The sequence below is a fragment of the Aedes aegypti genome, chromosome 3 (genome assembly GCF_002204515.2).
Source record: "Aedes aegypti strain LVP_AGWG chromosome 3, AaegL5.0 Primary Assembly, whole genome shotgun sequence".
Taxonomy (NCBI): domain Eukaryota; kingdom Metazoa; phylum Arthropoda; class Insecta; order Diptera; family Culicidae; genus Aedes; species Aedes aegypti.
The window spans coordinates 201,751,632-201,773,144 of NC_035109.1; the positions used below are offsets into that span (position 1 = coordinate 201,751,632).

The window sequence follows — 21,513 nt, forward strand, 5'->3', positions numbered from 1 at the left end:
TTTTAAAAAAAATTCCATGGTAATGGCCATATAAAGAACCCAAGACAATGGGCCACCTTTAAATCACCACCGAAAAAGCTGAACATTTTACAGAATAATATTTTTATGGTAAGAAAGATATGGGAAACTGGATTTCCAAACATTATTAAAATCTGAACCGCCCTACTATACATTTATTCTACAACACTACAGATTAAAAGTGGACTATTTCGTGGCTGATCCTAACGATTCGGTGGCTGCACAAGAAGTGATTTATTCGACATATATACTCCTAGAACTATTTTCGCAAATAAAATTTTGCATTATTTTTGGGTTTCCATGTGCAACACCTAGAATATAGTATCCCTTTCTCGTAGATCCTACAATCTTCTCACTAGTTCACTCGAGGTTCGAGTGCATTGATAGTATCGAAATAAAGTGTTAGATGAAGAAAGATTGATAAGCATGTTGAGCAACCAATAGCACCAACAGGAGTATTGATATATAATTTTAATGAGCTATTCTTTGCAATTATCTATCATAAAAATACATTTTTATGATACATCATAAAATATTTGAAAAAATCTTGGACAGGAAAAAATTGTCACTTTGAAAGTTTCGCAAATAACTTTTAAGTTGAAAAACCTACTTAAACAGTATTTTAAATTAAAATATTTAAACCTTCGTGTCAAATTACGAAAATTGGTAAAAAATCAATCAGCACGTGTAATTTTGGCCTATTAGCACCCTCAACGACGGTACATCTCTGATAACTGTTCTGAAAACATAGCAGAAATCGAATTCTGATAGTTTTAGCATAACTTTGATTCCCGGTTATGATGTATACGGCAGGGACACTTTGGCTCATGTTCATGTTCTTAGTCATTGAACGCGTGAGCATGACCGAAGTTAACATTGTAGTGCATTACATGCTTTGCAGGAATCACAAACATATGGAAACACGTGATCAATTTAATAATGCATATCCAGCATGCTTGATTGTAACGCGAAGTATTTTGAATCTAGGTACCGTTAATTCGGGTGAAATCAATCACCGTACCACTCAATTTTATTTCTTCCTAATGGAGCACAAATATCAATGTAATCTGCAGTGAATGAACGTTTTTTGTCGTAACTGTTATCGAATTCTGTGTTGTTAAGTGTTTTGCGTTAACGAACGTTTATTTCTATGAAAATAATGTCAAATTCCAAAATCATGTACGGTGCAGTATTGACAAACATCAATAAACTTCTAGTTCTAAACAAGGATTTGAACATGGCATAAACCTGAATGTTTGTGAGGATGCTTGAGATACATAACCAGATTTCATAACCAAAACTCGTACCTATTATCTAATTCGGCAGAAATAATTGCATTTCTGTAACAATAACAATAAGCGCATTGACAAGTGATCAATTTCACCCCGCAATGAGAATACCCGATTTTTTATTTTAGGGATCTTACTAGAATGACTAGAATCTTACTAAAATGACATTTGTTGAAAAATTTCGGTACCTTAGTCAATGAGGCTCATCTCCGTACTTGTTTTCCTGCATTCAGTTGTTTGGCATTGTCAACGTTATAGAAATCAGACAAGAAAAACCGTGAAAAATGATCCATTTCACCCGAAATTACGGTACCTATATTGAAATTTTTCAGCTCACATCTTATATTCAGAACATGCCGCAAACTGTGTTCTGTTCTAGGCCAAGCCCATGTTCTGTTCAACATGCAACTATGGTATACAGCGTTCGGTCATTTGGTCGAATGTCGTCTAGCTGAACGCCATTTGGCTTAATGGGTCGTTTGGTCGAACTAAAAATGAATCAGATTACAACAACCCTATTGTGCAGGATTCATAGGTGTGGTCTATTAGAGTATGTTTTCCATTATTGAGTGATTACAAGCAACAGCACCAAAATTTGGTAAATTTTTTAATTCATTTTTTTTTCTATTGAGCTGAAACTTTGCACAGTTTTCCAGTTCCATCTAAATCGTCATTTTCCGATATCAAATCTTCAAGTTGAGTCACGACTAACTTTTCAAAAGGGTGTATGTGAAAATGGTTCAAAAATATTCAAAAAGCTGCACAGCAAAAACGGTTCGTTCGATTGTTAGACAACTAAAGAAACAAAGTTAGACAACTAAATAAAGATTCCAAAAAATATACACACAGTAAAAAAAATCTCAAAAATATCTCAAAACCCTATCGGAATACCAACGTAATTTTTTGAGGGAAAACGGTCCATTATATTAGCTATCTACCATAAAAATTTGGTGATGGTAAGCCAATAAACAAAAAAGTTATGACATTTCAAATATTTCACAAATTTGACACTTAGTGAAATTTTTTTTTTTTTATTGTTAATTTTTTTTAGGACCGCAGTTTGTTGCTGAATTTTTTGCAGGCTTGCAAATGAGGAAAAACCTACCTTAATATTTTCGTTAATTTCCTTGAAGCGTGTATACGCTTCTTTCAAAGTAGTCATCATTAATCGTTTTTGGATTGCTTGACGCTTTCCATCTTTTTTTACAGATACATAATCTTTTTGGCCAGGCATAGCTCTACTTACTTCATCGTCTTCAAAATATTGAATTATTTTTTCTTTTGTCTCATCTGTTAATGAAGTACTCGACCTAGCATTTTTGGTTGCAAGACAGTTATTTTTGAATTGTTTTGCCTCTTTTGCTGTATTTCTATTGGTTTTGAACTCATCAATGCACAGTGGTCCAGGAATCAGTTTTACGCGGAAAGATGCATTTTGAGCTTTAGAATGAAACATTAGACAAAAACGGTCTTCTACAAAGTTGTTTGTATTAGTTAAGCCCTTTGTTTGATGTTATTGAAAATTAGGGTGGATCACATTTTCATAGAAATTGTGTAATTAACTTTCTTATTTGTAGAAATTATATTATACATGCTTCAGCAAAGTTGTAGACCATTCAATTTCAAGCAACTTTGCCAAAAAAAGTTTTTTTGTATCTCTTGATTTGACCGATTTAGAGCTTTTTTCCTACGGTGACATAGGGTGGTCCGAACAAAACTGGTTTTCTGGCTCTAGAGTTTTCAATTCAAATTTCTCATCAAAGTAGTCTATGAAACACTTTAAGAGCTTTGAAAAATGCGTAATTTGGTGAGTGAAGAAACTCGCTATCTCCTTCCGTTTAGGAGTTATTGTTGTTTTTCTCTCAAAAACATGCCTACTTTGATTGTGAATATCTCTGATTGGGGCAAACATAAAAAATATCTTTTGACGGCATTCAAAAGACAAAATAAAATTGTATATTATATCAAAAAATTACAGTTGTGTTATTTTTGTAACTCTAATAAAATGCCTTGAAAAACAAAGGATTTTAAGCAGAAAAACTTTAATAACTTTTGAACTAAAATAGATATCATCAATATTTTTGCATGAAAATTTGCGTTTTGTTAAGTTCTTCAAGTCGTTCATAGACCGCTTTGACGAGAAATCCGAAATAAGAAAGATAGGGCTCTAAAACTATTTTGAAGATTTTCATAGTATGTATTTTTTTATTATTTTGCATTTTGGGCATGAAAATGAAATTTTAGACAAAAATGATCTTCTACAAAATTGTTTCTAAAAATGTAAGCTTACATACTGTGTCATTTGAAACTAGGGTGGTCCACAATATCACACATATCATATAATCAACTTTTTTATTTGCAAAAATACTGGTATATGCTCTTAAGCAAAGCGGTAGAACTTGAAATTTTGATCAACTTTGCCAAAAAAAGTTTTTCTGTAGCTCAAAATTTGACCAATCTAGAGCATTTTTTCCTAATCATCGCAGGGTGGTCCAACAAAAATAAGTTTTTCAACTCTAGTTTTTTAAATATTATTTTCTCGTCAAAGTCGTCTATGAACGACTTTTAGAACTTAACAAAACGCAAATTTTCATGCAAAAATATTGATGATATCTATTTTAGTTCAAAAGTTATTAAAGTTTTTGTGATAAAAAATAATTGACTTTCAAGACGTTTTATTCGAGTTACAAAAATAACACATCTGTAATTTTTTGATATAATATACAATTTTATTTTGTCTTTTGAATGCCGTCAAAAGATATTTTTTATGTTTGCCCCAATCAGAGATATTCACAATCAAAGTAGGCATGTTTTTGAGAGAAAAACAACAATAACTCCTAAACGGAAGGAGATAGCGAGTTTCTTCACTCACCAAATTACGCATTTTTCAAAGTTCTTAAAGTGTTTCATAGACTACTTTGATGAGAAATGTGAATTGAAAACTCTAGAGCCAGAAAACCAGTTTTGTTCGGACCACCCTATGTCACCGTAGGAAAAAAGCTCTAAATCGGTCAATTTATGAGATACAAAAAAACTTTTTTTGGCAAAGTTGCTTGAAATTGAATGGTCTACAACTTTGCTGAAGCATGTATAATATAATTTCTACAAATAAGAAAGTTAGTTACACAATTTCTATGAAAATGTGGTCCACCCTAATTTTCAATAAAACCAAACAAATGGCTCAACTAATACAAACAACTTTGTAGAAGACCGTTTTTGTCTAATGTTTCATTCTAAAGCTCAAAATGCATCTTTCCGCGTAAAACTGATTCCTGGACCATAGTGCAATGGCGTCTTGAATAGACCACGAGCTTGGCAGCATCGACAAAATCAATAATTTTTCTTTCCTTGTCGTGGCTAGATTCGAGAACCTTTCCTTCATATTCATAATTACCTCATCGTAGTCTGTATTTTCCACATCCTCAGGTCCTAATTTGAAGAGGTTTCTTCGTACAGCTTCGTTGATTTCACGGTATTTTTTCTCGGGATAATTGACGTAACCCATCTTCGTCCATTTAATCGGAGTCACTTTTATTCCAGCTATCCCTTCGTTGAAGCGTTCGATGTTGACCTTCTGGATGCACTCATCTTCTGATTGATTTGTTGAAACAGATGTCGCTGATGGTACCGTGGCAAGACTATCTGCACTTGGTACTTCTGGTAACTCCTCAGTTGTTGTCGGTGAATCTAGTAATTCCTCAGTTGTTGTTGTTTTCGAACTTCCTGCAACCTGATCCACCGATGATATACAGATTGCCCGTTTGTCAACGTTTAAACGGCAGGACGTACAAATGCGTAAATTTGTATTCAATGTAGACATTGGAGCATAACCAGCCGCTTTCAGTTTATCTATGGTGCTTTCGGTGAGATTTCGTAGCTCTTTCGAACACTTTTTTTCTGCAAACGGCCTGCAACAGTTGAGAAAGCGACTACTCATGTTGCTCGTTAGATTTTAATAAACAAAATCACTTTTAAGTTTTTACTGACTAGTTTGGTGTCGTGTGCTTGACTGAAGAAAAATTTTACAATTAAATCTTTTATAACCATAGTGGTAGTATATTTTTAGCTTTTTCGTGAGTATGTTCATGGTATGTACCTATCATGTTTTTGATGTTGTTGAAGTTACTCGCTTTCTCCCAAATATGATTAACAAAGTCTATTCTCTACCAAGGCGGGTCTATACCCAGGTGTAATCAGATTTTAACTTTGTGGAGAAAACCAGCGCCGAGAAAACCGACCTGCTTTACGTATACTAGATCACCTGGGTATAGACCCGCCTTGTTCTCTACGAGGTAAACTTTTTGCAGGTAAACTAGTCGTATACCTGTATAGAAAACTTTTTTTGTAGAATTAACTTGAAGATTTGATATCGGAAAATGACGATTTAGATGGAACTGAAAAACTGTGCAAAGTTTCAGATATTTTTGAAATGGTCGATCAGAATCGACTTGCATGCCTCCGTGGAATCCCTCTATTGCGGTATAAGATTTAAATCCTCATTATTAATCAAAAACTCTATTTTCTGTGGATTTTATTGATGATGATGATGAAAGCTTATAATATTCCCAAGCTGAACCAAATAAATGGTTTCGAAATGAAGCAATCATTTAAAATTGTTCATTTTTTCAAACAATGTTAAATGATGCATAAAGAAGAATTCATGTTTTTAGCAGGTCCTCTCATCTAAGGAACCAATTTCATAAGCGTGGATTGTTAAGTATAACATTAAAACAATTACATGTAGCAGGTGTATCACTTCATGATGAATGTAGTACTCGATAAACGATAATTTTTGAAGAAAAATTCTATATTTTTGAGAAAAAAAATATTGCAAAAACAGGATAATGAAAATAGGTTATTTTTCTGTTATTGCGGTCTCCGTATATCACCTAAATTCAAAATTTCAATAGTCATACTAAATATAATGGCTAGAAACATTCTATATTTTCATGGTTACCCCAAACTTTTGAATGGAAGTGCAAATCGATAAAGATTCACGTCAGAGCAGTTTCTCACCCATTCTAGATTTAAACCTTGTCGATTTCTGCGTTTTATTGCTTTATAGCATCAAATCATTCCAAGCGCCTGGAAGTTGGAGCATCTTAAAGGATCGTATCGACATGTTATATGTTTAATAGTTCAGCAGAACCGAACTGTGAAAGTGATGAATTTAATTACGACCGGATATTAGATTTGCATATTATTCCACGTATTTTTTCAACATGGTAATATCAGATTTCCTAGCAACAGCTGATAACGTAGCTTATGAATGGATGGCAAGTATTTAACGAGTTTGTTTGCTATCTGCGGTGATCTCCTGACTGACGACACAACCTTGTTCTGGTTTATATGGATCATGCGAGTTCAATGAAACTAAGCACGAGTCCCGCACATGGGAATATATTTGCATATGATTGGTGCATTTTTAAATGGTATTTAATTCAGGTACATGTTAGACAAATAGAATCAACCAGATGTTGCTAACACAGTGGTCATTGTACTATGCAACCGGTAACTGCTTGATTTTGCAAAATTTGCATTGTCGTTAATTTTCTGTAAAAAATTTCTTGGTGACCTAATAATTAATAGGTCATTAGAATAAGTTTGATTGTTTTTAAACACTTTGTATTGGATTAAATGGACAGATTTATGTGACATTTGCGAAAAAGTTACACGTCTTCTCGGTGAGAATCGAACTCACGACGCCCTATTCACAAGGTAACGTGCCCTATCTTGTGAACAGGGAGTCGTGAGATCGATTTCACATAAATTTGTCCATTTAATCCAATTACAAAGTATATGTAATGTTCAGTTTATCGGTAGTTGTTATTAAATCATGTTACAAGTTTCTATTTAGGGTACAAGAGTACAGGAAGGTAAACACACTACTTGAAAGTTAAATCTATTGTAAGTTCTATCAATCATTAGAAAACGTAATTCGCCGAAGTTGTTTTTTTTCAGAATCTATGCAAGAAACCCTACATCGAAAGTAGTGCGCATTAGATTAGTAATATTAGAGATAAGAAACATTGACTTGGCAAAAGAAAAGTGAAATCTACACCTTAAACACCCTTATTATCCTGTTTCAAGCTTTATCTTAGATAGTAGAGAAACGAATCAGTATTTCATTGATATTAATCAGCCAAGGGATTATTAACACTTCAGTCGTCGCGCTGTTGTTTTTTGTACAACATTATTTAAAAAACCTCGCTTCTCGTTCACAACAGCAGCGTGGTGGTTTTGACGGTGGCAAACGCTAAATGTAAGTCTTTTAATACCGAAAACCCGATGCTAAAACCGAGATATATCGAATTAAAAAAATACTTTCTGACCTCAAAACTACCCGCTCGCTGGCCGCAGTTTGATGACCACTGATAAAGTTCTATAGCGGAATTTGGGCAAGTGTGCCACCTTAAGCAAACTGTTCTCTAACTTTGTCCAAAGCTTACCAATCCCTTAAATTTAGCCTTTTTATATTAGTTTCTCATCTTTTCATAAGCCTTGTGCCAATTTTCAACTTTAATGATAATAAGATAATTTGACAGTTATTTGCCAGACATCGCACACGTCGGACGCTTTTCGTTACCTCTCTCGCTTTCGCATTCGCAGTTCGTGGAAAATGTCCAGTGCGCGGGTAAACACACTAGTGGTGGATTTTAGTGTTCTCCCTGTTCGCCCTGAAGTGGCGAAGGTGCACCAGTTTTTGGAGCAAGAATTAAAGCTAAAGTATGACGACGTTAAGAGTATACAGTTGCATCACGCACGCAACTGTGTTCTCATTGAAATGAAAACGAAAGAAATCGTCACACGCTATCAATTAGAACATAATTGGAAGCGAACAATGCTTTCCAATAATGTGAAATTTCGCATTCCGGTCTACGTTGATTGCGAGGCGGTTACGGTCCGGGTCCATGACCTTCCGCCATCGATGAGCCACGTCACAATCGCGGACCATATGTTGAAATATGGAGAGGTGATCTCCATACGGAAGGAAAAATGGAAGCATTATTTTTCCGGAATTTCCAACGGAGTGCGAGTACTGAGAATGAACATTCTACGGCATATCTCATCGTTCATTACAATTGAAAAAGAACGTACAATGGTCACTTACAATGACCAGCCGAAATCTGGCCAATCATCTCCTCCTGGCAAGTGTCCGGAGCCAAACACTAATTCAAATGTAATTCCGCCAACATCGACAGCAACAAAATCACCCGAAGGTTTATTCACTCAGGATGATTTCCCGCCAATAACGAATGACCTGCAAAAAACTACATCTCCCGTTCCTGAACCAGTGCAAGCTAAACAGAACGACAATAGCGAAAACAACAACGACGATGACTGGACCGATGATGAAAGTGCTTCAAACTCCTCTTCCGAATACAATGGGGCAACATACAAGCGACGGCGATCGAGGCAGATAAACAAAGGGTGTAGAACGTAAAAGGCTTGCTCCAATCAGTGTTCCCCAAACACGGATCATGTGTAAATGTTTTCATCGTTGGATGAAAAAAGCAAAAAATAAAACTTTATTTTGATTTTTCTATACAATGTAGAAAGTGATAACCGGCTCTGTTAAGCTGAATACGGCGTGTGAGCCTTAAAATAAACGAATTGGTAAAAAAAAGATAATTTGAATTAGGGGCCCAGATAGCCGTAGCGGTAAACGCGCAGCTATTCAGCATGATCATGCTGAGGGTCGTGGGTTCGAATCCCGCTAGTCGAGGATCTTTTCGTGAGGGAAATTTTCTCGATTCCCAGGGCATAGAGTATCTTCGTACCTGCCACACGATATACACATGCAAAAATGGTCAATCGGCATAGAAAGCTCTCAGTTAATAACTGTGGAAGTGCTCATAAGAACACTAATCTGAGAAGCAGGCTTTGTCCCAGTTGGGACGTTACGCCAGAAAGAAGAAGAAGATAATTTGAAACATTATTAGTTTTGGAGGTTCTCAAATATCGGTAAAATCTTGAAGTAGATGAGTAAAAGAATACTTAAAACGCCAAAAAACATGTAATTATAGAATATTTGGAGAAAAAACCACTACTGGAGTAAAATTGCCAGCTATTGCCCTTCTACACTTCAGAAATAACTACCGATGTCTCGTTTTTATTTATTATTATGACTTTTTTGATAATGCTTACAGTTTCATATAATTTATTCCTATTATTTTCGTTTTCCATATAGGTGGCACACTTGCTCCAATAAGTAAATATTTCAACCTAACTGGATTTCGTTTGTGAAACTAAATACTTTTTTCGTTCAAATGTCACAGCACACATTTGAAAAGTTTCACGATGTGCAGTACATTAAAAAATCTGTTTATAATTGACCTTATACCATGCTGATTAAAAAACGATTTTTTTAAACAACTGAAAGCAGTTTATACAAAAGTCGATGTAAATACGTGAAAAAATAGAGCAATTTCCATCATATTGCAATAACTGTATTGAGAACTATAAGGGAATATATTGTAAACTCAATGTTGGGGAGATTTTTCGGGACCTCTTAACAGAGAAGCACGATGGTTTTCAGTGCAGAATTCTTTAAGCTGTAAAGTGTTTATTTATAAGTTTAACTCGCAGGCAATAAATTCATGTTTACTTACAACTGGTCGCCTTAATTCGATTGATCCCCAACAAACTTGATTTCGATGCGTAACTAGAGGATCCCTATTGGAGTATTTAATTCAGTTTGCTTAGATCAAATTGTTAAATCAGAAGTAACTTACAGCCAAAGCACAATGGGTATTTCAGAAATCGGATCTGAGGACAATATCTGAGACGTAGTGCTCTTAATAACCTATACTAGAACAAATTTTTCTTAGTTTCAGGATTTTACTGTCTATCGTACTGCATATCATACTTATAGCGCAAAATACCGTAACAAATTCAGGGAATAACTGGCACAATCTAAATACTTTGATATAACTAGTAATTTTCAATAATTAGGAAGAAAGAATTCACATTATTCTTAGCATCTACTATGACTTGCGAAATGTATGTGGGTTTTGACGTTCGTTGGTCTCCCTGACGTTTCTTACGCATCGGTTCATATCACCCGTTGCGTGCATAGTCTCGTCGAGGGGTATCGCGTATCCATTCAATTCAAATCAGTGCTGCCAGTGGTGGCAACAGTCCCCGACCCGTGACGCAATTCCGGTTCTTCCGTTGTTTCTGCGTTACCATGGCCTTGCACCTGGAGCACTGCCAACTTGGTCACTGGGCGCCGGAACAACCCTCCTGTGGTCTGAACCATGGCTTGGCGAATTCGACCATCACTTCCTGGAATTATCGCTGCTATCCGCCCCTCGTCCATCCGTTACGTCGGCCTTCATCCACGATCAGCACCAAATCGTCTACTTTGAGCTTCTCAGCTTCTTCGAGCCATTTACTTCTTCTTGCAATCGTCGGAAGATATTCTGCGATCCATCGTCGCCAGAACTGATCAACGAGCTTCCTAGCCAGGTCCCAGTTTGTCCGCGTTGCGCCTGTTAATTCCGCTAGCTTCGTAGGAGGTTGGACGACTCCGTTTGAGCTTAGCAGGATAAAATGATTTGGCGTTAACGCCTCCTGGCTAACGCTTTCCAGAGGAATGCTGGTTAACGGTCGAGAGTTAATTATGGACTCGGCCTCAGCAAGGACTGTCAGCAGCGTTTCATCGTCCGGGTTTCGATCGCCACATAGTGAACCAAGTGCCACCTTGACGGACCTTACTAATCGCTCCCATGAGCCACCAAAGTGCGGTGCAGAGGGTGGGTTGAAGACCCATCTTGTATTCGAGTTGGTGAACGTTTCAGCCAGGCCTTGACCAATCGTCGCGATTTGATCACGCAACTCACGACTAGCCCCCTGAAAATTGGTCCCATTATCGGAGCGAATTTCGACAGGTGATCCACGACGCGCCACAAACCGACGTACTGCCATCTTACATGATTCCGTAGATAACGAATGGGCGACTTCCAAGTGCACTGCTCTCACAGTGAGGCACGTGAACAACGCTACCCATCGTTTGACACAGCTACGCCCGATACGGACCTGTATGGGTCCGAAATAATCCAGCCCGACGTGGGAGAACGGTCTTTCTTTTGCCGCTAGACGTGACTCGGGAAGAGGAGCCATCTTCGGCGTGGTTGGTACTGTTTTGGAGATCTTGCAGGCCTGACATTCTTTTGTAACTTGTCGTACAACGGAGCGAAGATTAGAGACATGGAAGCGTTGGTGAACCTCATTCTGCACCGTCGCATGATTAGCGTGAAGATATCGGCGGTGATACCAGTCAACGACTAGTTTAGTGAGATGGTGATGTCTCGGCAGGATGATCGGAAACTTAAAGTCATATGTAACGTACGGAACTGCTCCGATGCGACTGTCTACCCGCATCACGCCGTATTCGTCTAAGAACGGCGACAGCTTGTAGACTGGACTAGTCTTATCGATAGCCTTCTTCGGGTTTCCGTTTCTTTGTTTCAGCACAGCGACTTCATCTGGGTACGCTGATAACTGCACTGTACGCCACAGGCTATTCTCTGCATTTTGCAACTCTTCCTGCTGTAGATGCCCCATGATCAGCAACCCTTTTCTCCATTTCCGCTTGCTGTTCTCGATGTAGCGGTGAACGTATGCGGCTGTTCTAAGCAAACGTTCCCACTTAGAAAATTTACAGATATTGTAGACATCCTCGAATGTTTTCTGACGATGTACCATGCAGGGTCTCAATTCTTCATCTGTTTCGAGCGTCTGTGTCGATCTTTGTTCCGGCCACTTTATTTCCGGCTGATAGAGGAAGTCGGGTCCTTGGAACCAGCGAGACGTTACATCCGTGCTGGGTCCCTTGCCCCATTTAGTTGCATCGTCAGCTGGGTTATGTTGTGTTGGGACGTATCTCCACTCGGTTGCTTCTGTCTTGCTTAGAATTTCTCCCACTCGAAAAGCCACGAAGTGTCGGTACCGGCAATGCTGCGATTTAACCCACGCCAGCGTTGTTTTAGAGTCTGTCCACATTACTCGACGGCATATCGGAAGAGTATGATATTCCTTCACCGCTTTGGCCAGCCTTGCTCCCAGTAGTGCCCCCATCAACTCCAGACGGGGTACTGATAAAGATTTCAACGGTGCAACTTTCGCCTTAGCCATCACCAGCGTAACATATACCTTCCCCATTATAATGACCCGGAAGTAAGCTGTGCAAGCGTAAGCTTCCTCACTTGCATCCGTGAAAATATGCAGCTCTACTGAACCAATATCTGCAGCGGTGAATCCTGGAAAGTAGGCTCTGTGTAGTCTCATCTGTCCGACCTTCTTAAACAGCTCCGTCCATCGAAGCCAGCGTATACGAACTGATTCATCGACTTCGTCGTCCCATTGCGTCTGTTTGCGCCACGTATCCTGAATGATCATCCGTCCCTGTATTGTTATATGCGACAATATACCTTGTGAGTCAAACAGGCTCATGACACAACGTAGGATATTTCGCTTCGTCGGTATAATACCGTCAAACTGCTGGTCAGTGGCAAATGCGATTACATCTTCCTCCGGCAACCATAGGAGGCCCAAAACTCGTTCCGCATCGCCCTCTAAATCGATACTGATGACTTTCGACTGGATTCCTCTGGGCTCCCCGACCCGTCGCAGAAGGGCGTCCGAGTTAGAGTGCCAATTCCGGATCTCAAACCCTCCACGAGCATGAACTTCTTTAACTTCAAGAGCAACCTTGATTGCTTCCGCTTCTGTGTCGAAACTGTCAAGGTAATCATCGACATAGTGTTTTTCTACGATTGCCTTCGCTGCTTCGGGAAATTCTGTTTCGTGTTCCTTCGCGTTGCGGTTTTTAATATATTGGGCCTGACAGGGAGAGCATGTGGCCCCAAAGGTACCGACGTCCATAACGAACATTTTTACGGGTTGCGAGGGGTGTTCTCGGTACAGGAACCGCTGACTGTGTGCATCTTGTTGGCGAATTCTGAACTGGTGAAACATTTGCTTCAGGTCCCCGCAAACTGCCACCGGTCGTTCGCGAAATCTACATAGCACCAAAGCCAAAGGTGTTAGTAAGTCGGGCCCTTTGAGAAGCATCGAGTTGAAAGACACTCCTCCCACTTTTGCCGCAGCATCCCAAACGAGCCTAGTTTTGCCCGGCTTCTTCGGGTTTCTTACGGCGCCCAACGGCAAGTACCACACCCTCCGAGGATCTATCGACTCCTTTTCATCTTGCGTCACCTCGTGTATATAATTGTTTTCCACATATTCGCCCATCAGTTGCTGTACGCTTGTACGCAGATCTGGATCCTTTTTCATCCTCCGCTCGAAACATTCCAGACGACGCATTGCCATGGGAAAACTATTAGGAAATTCCACATGGTCATGGCGCCACAGCAGCCCGGTCTCAAACTTGTTTGAAATGCGCTTCGTGGTGTCCTCTAAAATCTGACGAGCACGCTTGTCCTCCTCCGATTCTGGTGCCTTGTCCGCCGAAACGCCGATGCTCTCGAGCGTGAAATACTGCTTGACGAGATCGTGAAGATCTTGGCCTGCTTGGCATTCTCGTCGACACTCGCACACGTGCAGCGTGAAGTTGTTGACCTTCTCTCCATCCGCTGTATATCCGTAGATCGACCAACCGAGTCGAGTTTTACTGGCTAAGGGGTCCCCTAGCTGACCTTCGCGCAGACATAGCGTCGCAGTAAGACTGGCATTGTTCGAGCCAATCAAAATGCCTGGAGTTGCTGATTCATAGCTGGTTACTGGAAGACCACGAAGGTAATTGTATTGCCGAGCTAATTCAGCGTACTTCAACGTTTGCTTCGGAAGATTGAGGCTAGAAACTGTTCTTGTATCGTTTAAAGTGAACCGTTCACTTTTGCTGGCTCCGGAGATTTCTAGACGAATTCGTTGGGACTTGGGTTCCTGGCGAGTTACATTGCTGGTCCACGTTAAGCAAAGTGGGAGTGGTTCGCCGTCATCGATGCCTAATCGTTCTGCAATCGATTGCTCGACCAAAGTCATGTCCGAGCCGTCATCCAAAAACGCAAAGGTTTCTACAGTTTTACCTTTCCAAAACAGCTTCACGGGAAGGATGCGAAATAATGTCGATTTCTTGGTAGCATGATGTGCATTTAGCCCTTCAGCAGGGTTATCGTTCTGCTTCACAGTTTTTTGCCCTTCTCTCATTGGGGCAGCACGTTTCTGACTGCCGGAGTGCAGTAACTGATGGTGACGTTGCTGACACCCATCAACACCACAAACAGCTTGCAGCTTACAAGGACGGCGCCCGTGCTTCCCTAAGCATGTGCGACAAAGATGATGATCTTGAATCGTCTTCCAGCGACTGTCCGGCTCCCACTTTTTGAACGTTGCACAATCTTTCACTTTGTGATTACGCCCATTGCATGCCAGGCACAGTACCTCCTTGACTTCTACTTTCTTTATCTCCCCGTCTTGACTCACTAGATTCGAGGCTGGTTCGCTGGCAGCATGAGCATTGAGAAAGTTTTTATCTCTGCCACGCTCTCCTCGTCCCAAGCGTGATTGCTTAGAATCCGTTGTGACTGTGACGTCCGAGGCGGCTGATACCAACATCGACATAAAACCAGCAAATGTGCGAAGATCAACCCCAGCGAACTGTTGTTTGTATAACGCCCAGTTTAGACGTTGTTGCGCAGGAATTTTGTCGACTAACTCTCGCAGTAAAACAGGGTTGCACAGGTGCGCTACTTGCCCCGTTGCCTCGATGTGGTCGCACAGATTTTGCACCGCCATACCAAAGGTGATCAACGTTTCCAGCTTGTCTGCCCTTGGTGCGGGAGTTTCCCGAACTTTGTCCAGCAATGTCTGGATGATCAACTCTGGCCTCCCGTACAGCATGTACAACGTGGAAATGACTTGTGGGACGCACGCTGGAAGAAGCAAACGGCTTTTTACTGCATCGAATGCCTTACCCTGTAGCGCACGTTGAAGCCGTGCCAAATTCTCCACGTTGGTGTATCCACATGCGGCTGTTGAATTAGTATATGCACTAAAAAATAGCGGCCAATCTTCCGGGTCGCCCCGAAACAGTGGAAGATCTCTCGGCATGACTTGTCGCGCTAACAATTGCTGCTGCGTAGGAAACGTATGAAAAGGTGACGCTTGTGGCAACGGAAGAGCTTGAGCTGCATTAACCAAAGGATGGCTACCCAAAGAACCTTGTGGGGGAACGGGAATCGGATCCGTTCTGGGTATGCTTGAATTTGCTGGTAACCCTCCATAAACCGGCACCTGCGGTGGAATCGATGCGGTGGGAACTGTTGGGCAGGCGGTGACTACGTTCGTCAAATTAGCATTCCTCAGACTAATAGAGGAAACCGGGGTGCTAATTGGAAACACGCTGATTTGTTGGAACTGGTCTCGGCTCGGTTGTGAGTATCCATATAGAGGGGTAGATGGCATAGTAGTGTACTGACATGCAGAAAATGAGTCTGTGGGAGCTCTCGACATACTACTAGGCACTCCAAGGAGAAGTGATGAGAAAGATGGATCGAACACGCTTCGGCTAGCAGAACCCGCAGTTGTCGGTGTGGAGTTGTTGTTGTGTACGGATATTACTGGTGCTGTCACCCTTGTCTCCGTGCACGCTGGTGTGAGCGACAGATTTTCCATCTCGCCGATCATCCTTCCCAGCCAGCCTCCTACGCTACTGGTTCCAACTGCAGCGGACTGCTCATTGATGCTATTCGATGTCACTCCAGTAATAACGCCTTGCATGGCATTATTCGCGAGTTGCCCCAACATGGCCTTCTTCCTCTCTAATTCCTTCTTGTGGCTCTCTTCCATTTGCCGCTCGAGGAATGCTCGATGTTCCTGCACCCATTGTAAACTCGCTCGTGCCTGCTCCGTCAATAGGGATTGGCCATAGTTAGTTGCACTTACAGCCGGGGTCGTTGTAGTTATCCAACCGGATGGTCCAGCAACTGCGGGTGGCATCAGACTGGCTGCAATCGACGTCACTGCTGGAGATACTGCAGTTGCCACTAGCGGTAGTGCAGCACTCGCCGCAGGTGATACCTCGGAAGAGGTTGAACCTACGATCGCCGATGATTCGGTGGCCCCTACTAACGATACGGTAGCGATGGTGGCCGGGAGTACCGGATCATTTCCAAAAAGCTCACCAATTCGTGTGGACGACGGTAGAGCCGCGCATCGTGCACACATCCAGCTTTCGTTTGCTACCGCTGATGTAACTCCCACGCACTGGTAATGATACCATTCTTGACATACCGCACAGAAGACCATATCATCAACGTTATTCGACCTCCGGCATAGTTTGCAGTCGTACAGATCCGTTTCAGGCATACTTCACCTCTTCTTGCTGATCAAAGCAGTTCTTAAAGTTTTTTGTTGGGGAGATTTTTCGGGACCTCTTAACAGAGAAGCACGATGGTTTTCAGTGCAGAATTCTTTAAGCTGTAAAGTGTTTATTTATAAGTTTAACTCGCAGGCAATAAATTCATGTTTACTTACAACTGGTCGCCTTAATTCGATTGATCCCCAACAAACTTGATTTCGATGCGTAACTAGAGGATCCCTATTGGAGTATTTAATTCAGTTTGCTTAGATCAAATTGTTAAATCAGAAGTAACTTACAGCCAAAGCACAATGGGTATTTCAGAAATCGGATCTGAGGACAATATCTGAGACGTAGTGCTCTTAATAACCTATACTAGAACAAATTTTTCTTAGTTTCAGGATTTTACTGTCTATCGTACTGCATATCATACTTATAGCGCAAAATACCGTAACAAATTCAGGGAATAACTGGCACAATCTAAATACTTTGATATAACTAGTAATTTTCAATAATTAGGAAGAAAGAATTCACATTATTCTTAGCATCTACTATGACTTGCGAAATGTATGTGGGTTTTGACGTTCGTTGGTCTCCCTGACGTTTCTTACGCATCGGTTCATATCACCCGTTGCGTGCATAGTCTCGTCGAGGGGTATCGCGTATCCATTCAATTCAAATCAGTGCTGCCAGTGGTGGCAACACTCAAAGAAAAAATATATTTTGTCGTTATTTTAAAAAGCAGGGGTGGCGACCTTGTCCCAAAGTCCGCTAAATGAGGGCAATGAACAAATGAACTGTGACACAAACTTTTCATTATTATAACAAAAATCATTAATTTCCGAGGGTTTGAATATTTACTCTTATATGGTCTTATTGATTTACCCGTCAGTTCAAACAAACACATTGCCAGTACGAATACATTGACTGCTCCATCGTCCTGAAAATTGAGGTGTGCCGCAATACGCGGTACTTTTTTTATTTATTAGGTAGTAAGTATTCATAACTTTAATTTGCTCCCAAATTCAAAGGTCGCGTCATTGATTTTGATTGACTGATGGTATAGCAGCGAAGAATGGGTGGATTGGAAGTTAATACGTGTTTGCAAATCATGATCGGTACTTTTAACTACGCACGACTTTGGCGACATGTTTCTCATTGTTAAGGGAAGTCACGTAGTCAACACTTTTGTGCAAATAAATGTTGCAATATTAGATGCGTTTATATCTTTTAGCGAAATTTGTATCCATCCACCGGCATATTAGCATTGACCCTCAACATTCTGCAGCATAAATGTTACGTGCTTCGAAACGAAACTATGACGAGAGGCCGTTGGATTGTGGCGTATGCAATATCCTAGCATCATTATTGGTTGTGGGCTCAAAATTTATTGAAAAAAAAATATCATTGAAAAGACCGTCATTATGACGTAGGATTTCAGAGGAAGGGGAGTATCTTATTCTATTTTCTGGCGTTACATCCCAGTTAGGACAGAGCCTGCTTTTCAGCTTAGTGTTTATGAGACTAAGGCAGTCCAAATTTTAAAAAAATTAACCGTAAATGTTTTAGCTTACACCCTCAAACTTTGTTCATAGACCCCAAAAGCAACAGTGAGAGTTTGGAGGCAGGCTCAACAAGCTTGTAGCTAGTATGAAGAAAATCGCTCAGAGTTACAGGAAAGACTTGGGTTGGGTACCTCAGATTATATTTCAAACCATTTTCAGTTCCAACGCCGCGTGGTCATCTCCAGGAAAGCCGCATACGCATCATAAATGGTAAGGAAAAGGAATACTTCATAGTTAAAAGTGAACAATTTACCACCCTGGCTAGGATTCGTTCTCCCGGTCAAGTAACTGGAAACTGATAGTATATCATGTGATGATTTATGAATAGCATCTCAAACGTCTTTCTTTCAATCTGCTTCTCTAGGTGCTGTTTCCGCTTATCTTCAGCGAAATGATCGGTAAGGTGGACGTTGTGGCCAATGTCGAAGGCGGAGGCTTTTCGGGCCAGGCAGGAGCTATCCGATGGGGAATCGCGATGGGACTACGCAGCTTTGTCGACGTCGAAACCATAGATAAAATGAGAATGGGTAATTGCACTGCATTGCGTTTCTGGGGAAATGAGTAATAATTATATGTTTTAATATTTTTAGCCGGTCTGTTACAACGCGACTACCGCCGAAGGGAACGTAAGAAGCCTGGACAGGCTGGAGCCCGCAGAAAGTACACATGGAAGAAACGTTAACAGATTTTATTGTTGCAAAAAACGTTTGTATTAATAAAAACTAGTTCGATTTATTTGTATACATTTTATTAGAACAATCACATTTCCAGTAAAGGTTTTAATCTAAGAATTTGCATTGCATGCTGAAGGACACTACGAGCCGTGTTGCTTTAGTCGCTGTATTCTTTTTTCTTTGGGCTTGTTCATATATTTCATAACGCTAAAATTGGCCATTTTGGACACCCACCCACGCCCTCGTGACGCTTTTTGTATTGATAGCCTTTTATTTTTGTATGAGCCGTAACAACGTTCGAACAACCACCCACCCCCTAAAGCGTTATGAAATTTGTGAATGGGTCCTTTGGATAGTTCATTTTTGACGTTCATCGTTTGGACGCATCAATGGTCTTATCCACTGGTGTACTAAAATGACTCGGTAGAATAATTTTGACACTAGAGCGGGTCCAGGTCACGTGGGGATCATACGCGAGCGTACCCCGCTTAATAGCTTGGACAGACATCTGATACATATACCATGCTACAAGTTGTCAAGAAAATTATTCCAAGGCTATCTTGAATGAAGACAATTATTAGTATGGAACCCATTTCAAGATAATTGTACCATGGTACGTACAAGTGTGTCATAAGTATAAGTGTCACAATACTCAGACCGAGTGAATTTAGTACACCGGTGGATTAGACCATTAGCGGCATGGTCTAATCCACCGGTGTACTAAATTCACTCGACCTGAGAATTGTGACACTAGAGCGGGGCACGCTCCCGTATGATCCCCATGTGATCTGAACCTGCTCTAGTGTCTTATGACTTACTTATGACACACTTGTGGTTTACGTACCATGGTACAATTATCTTGAAATGGGTTCCATACTGATAGATGTCTTCATTCAAGATAGCCTTAGAATAATTTTGTTGACAATTTGTACCATGGTATATATATCAGATATCTGTCCAAGGTATTAGATCGAGTTGGTTTAGTACACCAGTGGAATCACAAAGTTCTAGGAACAAATCCAAAAGTGCTCGCTAAGAATCTCAAACTGCTCGCTAAAAATTCAAAAGTGTCCGTTGAAAATCCCAAAATGCTCTCTCAAAATCTCAAAGTGATCGCAAAAAATCAATAAGTGCTCGCTCAAAATCCTAAAGTGATCACCAAAAATTCCAAAGTGCTCGCTACAAATCTTGAAGTGCTCGCTCTAAATCTTAAAATGCTCGCCGCAAATCCAAGAGTACTCGCTCAAAAACTAAAATGCTGACTAAAAATCTCCATGTGCTCGCTGCAATTCTTGAAGATCCAAAAGTGCACGCTGAATACAAAAAGTACTCGCAAAAATCCCAAAGTGCTCGCCAAAAAATCAAAAAGTTTGCGCTACGAATACCAAAGTGTTCGCTAAGAATCCCAAAGTGCACTCTCTTATACTTATGACACACTTGTGGTATACGTACCATGGTACAATTATCTTGAAATGGGTTCGATACTGATAATTGTCTTCATTCAAGATAGCCTTGGAATAATTTTCTTGACAACTTGTACCATGGTCAGATGTCTGTCCAAGCTATTAATCTCAAAATGCACGCCGCAAATCCAGCAAAGTGCTCGCTCAAAATCACAAAGTGTTCGCTCAAAATCTCAAAGTGCTCGCAAAAAATCCAAAAGTGCTAGCTAGAAAACCGAAAGGGCTCGCTCAAAATCCTATAGGATCATTAAAATTCCCAAAGTGCTCGCTACAAATCTTGAAGTGCTGGCTAAAAATCCAAAACTGCTCGCTCAAAATCTCAAAAAGCAAAAGTGCTCACTCAAAATCTTAAAGTGCTCGCTAAATCTTCAAGTGCTCGCTAAAAATCCAAAAGTGCTAACTCAGAATATCAAAGTACTAGCTAAAAACCAAAAGTGCTGGGAACAAATCTCAATGTGCTCGCTTAAAATCCCAGAGTGCTCGCTCAAAATCTGAAAGTTTTTGCTGAAAGTCCAAAAGGGCTCGCTACAATTCCCAAAGTGCTCGCTACAAAACTTGAAATGCTGGCAAAATATACAAAAGTGCTCGTTTATAATCCCAAAGTGCTCGCCAAGAATCCCAAGTTATGATCAAAAACCATAAGTGCTCCAAAAGTGCTTACTCAAAACTTAAAGTGGTCGGCAGAATTCTCAATGTGCTTGCTAAGAATCCTTAAGTGCTCGCTCAAAATCTCAAAGTGCTCGCTTTAAATCCCAAAGTGCTCGCAACAAATCCCAAAACGCTCGCATGAAATTCAAAAGCGCTCGCTTCAAACCTTGAAGTGCTCGCTAAAAATCCAAATGTAATCGCCCAAAATCTCGAAAGTGCTCACATCAAAAAATCAAAAAGTGCTCGCTTAAAACCTCGAAGTGCTCGCAACAAATCCCAAAGTGCTCACATCTTCAAATCCAAAACTGCTCGCTTAAAATCTCAAGGTGCTTACATGAATATCAAAAGTGCTCGATACAAATCCAAAAGTGCTCACTACAATTCTCAAAGTGATCTCTAAAAATCCAAAAGTGCTCACATCTAAAAATCCAAAACTGCTCTCTCAAAATCCAGAAGTGCTCGCAAGAATTCCAAAGTGCTCGCTAAAAATACAAAAGTGCTTGTTGAAGAACCGAAAGTGCTCGTTTAAAA

The 21,513-nt window shown here is 40.4% G+C and overlaps 1 protein-coding gene across 1 annotated transcript in view; it reads left to right on the forward strand.

Moving 5' to 3' along the window:
• Positions 1-18,932, forward strand: part of LOC5580161 (28S ribosomal protein S9, mitochondrial) — an 89,449-nt gene extending 70,517 nt beyond the window's left edge. The window contains exons 7-8 of the mRNA XM_001661586.2: positions 18,562-18,724; positions 18,788-18,932. Coding sequence (XP_001661636.1) covers positions 18,562-18,724; positions 18,788-18,879 — 255 coding nt within the window. The 3' untranslated portion in view covers positions 18,880-18,932. The remainder of the gene's footprint in view (positions 1-18,561; positions 18,725-18,787) is intronic.
• The last annotated feature ends 2,581 nt before the right edge of the window (positions 18,933-21,513 follow it).